Source organism: Hyperolius riggenbachi, chromosome 4 (assembly GCF_040937935.1).
Source record: "Hyperolius riggenbachi isolate aHypRig1 chromosome 4, aHypRig1.pri, whole genome shotgun sequence".
Taxonomy (NCBI): Eukaryota; Metazoa; Chordata; class Amphibia; order Anura; family Hyperoliidae; genus Hyperolius; species Hyperolius riggenbachi.
In genome coordinates, this window is record NC_090649.1 from 375592169 (window position 1) to 375594888 (window position 2720).

Here is a 2720-nt window from a genome sequence, read left to right on the forward strand (position 1 = left end):
TAACATCTGATAACTCCCGCTGTTATGCGGCGCTAATTTTAGTGAACTTTGTGCAGAGGCGTCCCTCCTAACATGCATTGCAAAGTGTGGAATTAATGTCTCTCTTAAACAGTGAAAGGTGAGGTCCCTTTTAATAAGTTGTAGTCAGGAGAGTTCTGTTAGGTTTCAGCACCTGTTTCAGCTGTAATGCGCACAGTTGTGCCTTTAGGCTGCTTACACACAGGGACGTTACAGGCGCACGTTAGTGCGCCTGTAACGCTCCCCCAACGCACAGCAATGTAACACAAGTGGGCTGTTCACACAGCCCACGTTGCGTTACATCAGAGGTGTCCAAACTTTTTTCAAAGAGGGCCAGCTTGGATGAAGTGAACATGCCGGAGGGCCGAACATTTTTCCGAACATTCTTTGAACAATTACAATTAAATGCAAATGAATTATTTTGCATAAAAGCTGAGTTTTCAAAATGTATTTGAAATAAATTAAAAAAAAAAAACAAAACTTACCTGCACTAATGGGAAGGGTGAAACTGAGATCTGTGCTCCAGCAAACAGTCTTGGTCCGGTACAAAGGCAGTGGTTTTGATGCGCAAAATGTCACGCAGATGAGAGTCACGTAGTCTTGTCCTCACACGATTCTTGTTGAAGTTCATGGCAGAGAATGTCTTCTCACACAAATATGTTGAGCCAAACAAGCTCAGCATTTTCTTAGCCTGTGTTCGAATCTCCTGAAACCTGCCCTTATCCAGTTGGCGGTAAAAGTTCACAAGAGAGAGTTGTTGGTAACGACTGCGTAACTCGCTGTCACATTGCAGCTCAATGAGCTCAAGCTGCAGCTGTTCTGGAGCATCATCTGGGTCAACAGAGAATGGAGAGGAGAAAAGGCTGATCTCCTTTTCAATAGCTGCAAAATCTTGAAAGCGCCGTTTAAACTCTTCAGCCAGAGATGCGATGTCTGCTGCATACCTGCTCATTTGCACACTGATATTGTCCTGTGAAAAACTGTTCATTATTTCCTGCAATGCTGGGAAATGTATGGTATTGGCCTGTGTTTGTGACAAATGCCTTTGGAAAAGTTGCAGCTTTCTTCCAAATGCCTTAAGGTGTGAATAAAGCTGGTTCACCGCTGCATCTTTTCCCTGAAGACTCGTGTTTAGTACATTCAGATGACTTGTTATGTCAACTAGAAACCCCAAATCAGCCAGCCAAATAGGATCAGATAGTTCTCGCATCGGTTGTCCCTTTGTTTCCAAGAATTCTTTTATTTCCTTTCTGAGAGAGTTAAAACGCTGCAGCGCAGACCCGCGACTGAGCCATCTAACATCGTTGTGATATAAAACATCTTCATATTCAGCATGGATGTCCAGTAGAAACTGTTTGAACTGACGGTGGTACAGAGCTTTAGCACGAATAAAATTAATAGTCTTTACAACCGGTTTCATAACATGATCATATTTGAGATATTTAGCACAGAGAACTTGTTGATGAATGATACAATGGAGTTTAATAGCTTCACCTCCTTCTTCAATAACCTTGTTACAGATTAGGGTTGATAAGCCACTTCGTTCACCAGCCATAGCAGGTGCCCCATCAGTAATAATCCCAGAAACTTTGTTCCAGGGCAGTTTCATGTCATCTATTACAGAACTAACAGCAACAAATAAATCTTTTCCTCTAGTTTGGTCCTTAAGGCTCTGGAGGTCAAGTAGCTCTTCAGTCACATTTATTTCATCGTCCACCCCTCTCAAAAAAATCAGCAACTGAGCTGTGTCAGATAGGTCTGTGCTTTCATCACAGGCTATTGAAAAGAAGTCAAAAACCTCTCCTTTGGACATCAACTGTCTCTTAATATCTGATGATATGTCTTCAATTCTGCGTGCTACAGTGTTACGAGCCAGGCATATATTGGCAAACTCTTGCTTTTTCTCAGGACAGATATTTTCAACCATTTTCATAACGCACTCTTTAATAAAATCACCCTCAGTAAAAGACTTGCTATTTTTAGCAATTAACAATGCCACATCATAGCTTGCCCTTGTGGCATTTTCATTTGACTCACGGGCTCTTGTGAAAAATCGCTGTTGTGACGTTAAAACTGCTTCAAGTTGCTTTAACTTTTCGCTGCGGTCACGCCCTGTTAGTTTGTCATATGTGCTGCTATGCTTTGTCTGGTAGTGTCTTTTGATATTAAATTCTTTATAAACGGCCACAGTCTCTTGACATATCAGACAAACACAGTTATTCCTTATTTCTGTGAATAAAAATCCACTTTCCACCTTTCCTGGAAACGGCGGCCCTCACTGTCAACTTTCCTTTTCTTACTTGTAGTAGCCATTTTTTAAATTGGACAGAAGGGGGAGGGTGAAGGATGCAGTGTTTGAACTTGGCAGGTTTAAGTATTACTTGCTTTCACAACTAGGCCTACCCCTGTCCAGCTCCCGATATCCAAGCACATTAAATTGCTGTCTCTCTGGCTCCTGTCTCAGCTCACGTCACTCTGCAGTACTCCTGACCCCCTCCTTTCTCCTTTCCTTTGACCTTTGAGGCTCCTTGAGGCTCTCAGTGCTGGCAGTCCGTCCACTGTGTCACAGGCGCCGGCATATGACATCACACGCCTCTGTGACTTCTCTGTCTGTAACCCTCGCCTGTGCCCGCCCCTGTGCCCGCCCCTCCAGCTGTGCTCTGTGAGAAGGGGGTGTGTATACCCTCGCCGCCGTCACCCGC

General features: G+C 43.6%; 1 protein-coding gene across 1 annotated transcript; it reads right to left on the reverse strand.

The window, feature by feature from the left end:
* Positions 1 to 508: 508 nt before the first annotated feature.
* On the reverse strand, positions 509 to 1945 carry LOC137504819 (general transcription factor II-I repeat domain-containing protein 2-like). The gene has a single exon (XM_068233410.1). It carries the CDS (start codon positions 1943 to 1945, stop codon positions 509 to 511), a length of 1437 nt encoding a protein of 478 aa, XP_068089511.1.
* Between the last annotated feature and the right edge of the window lie 775 nt (positions 1946 to 2720).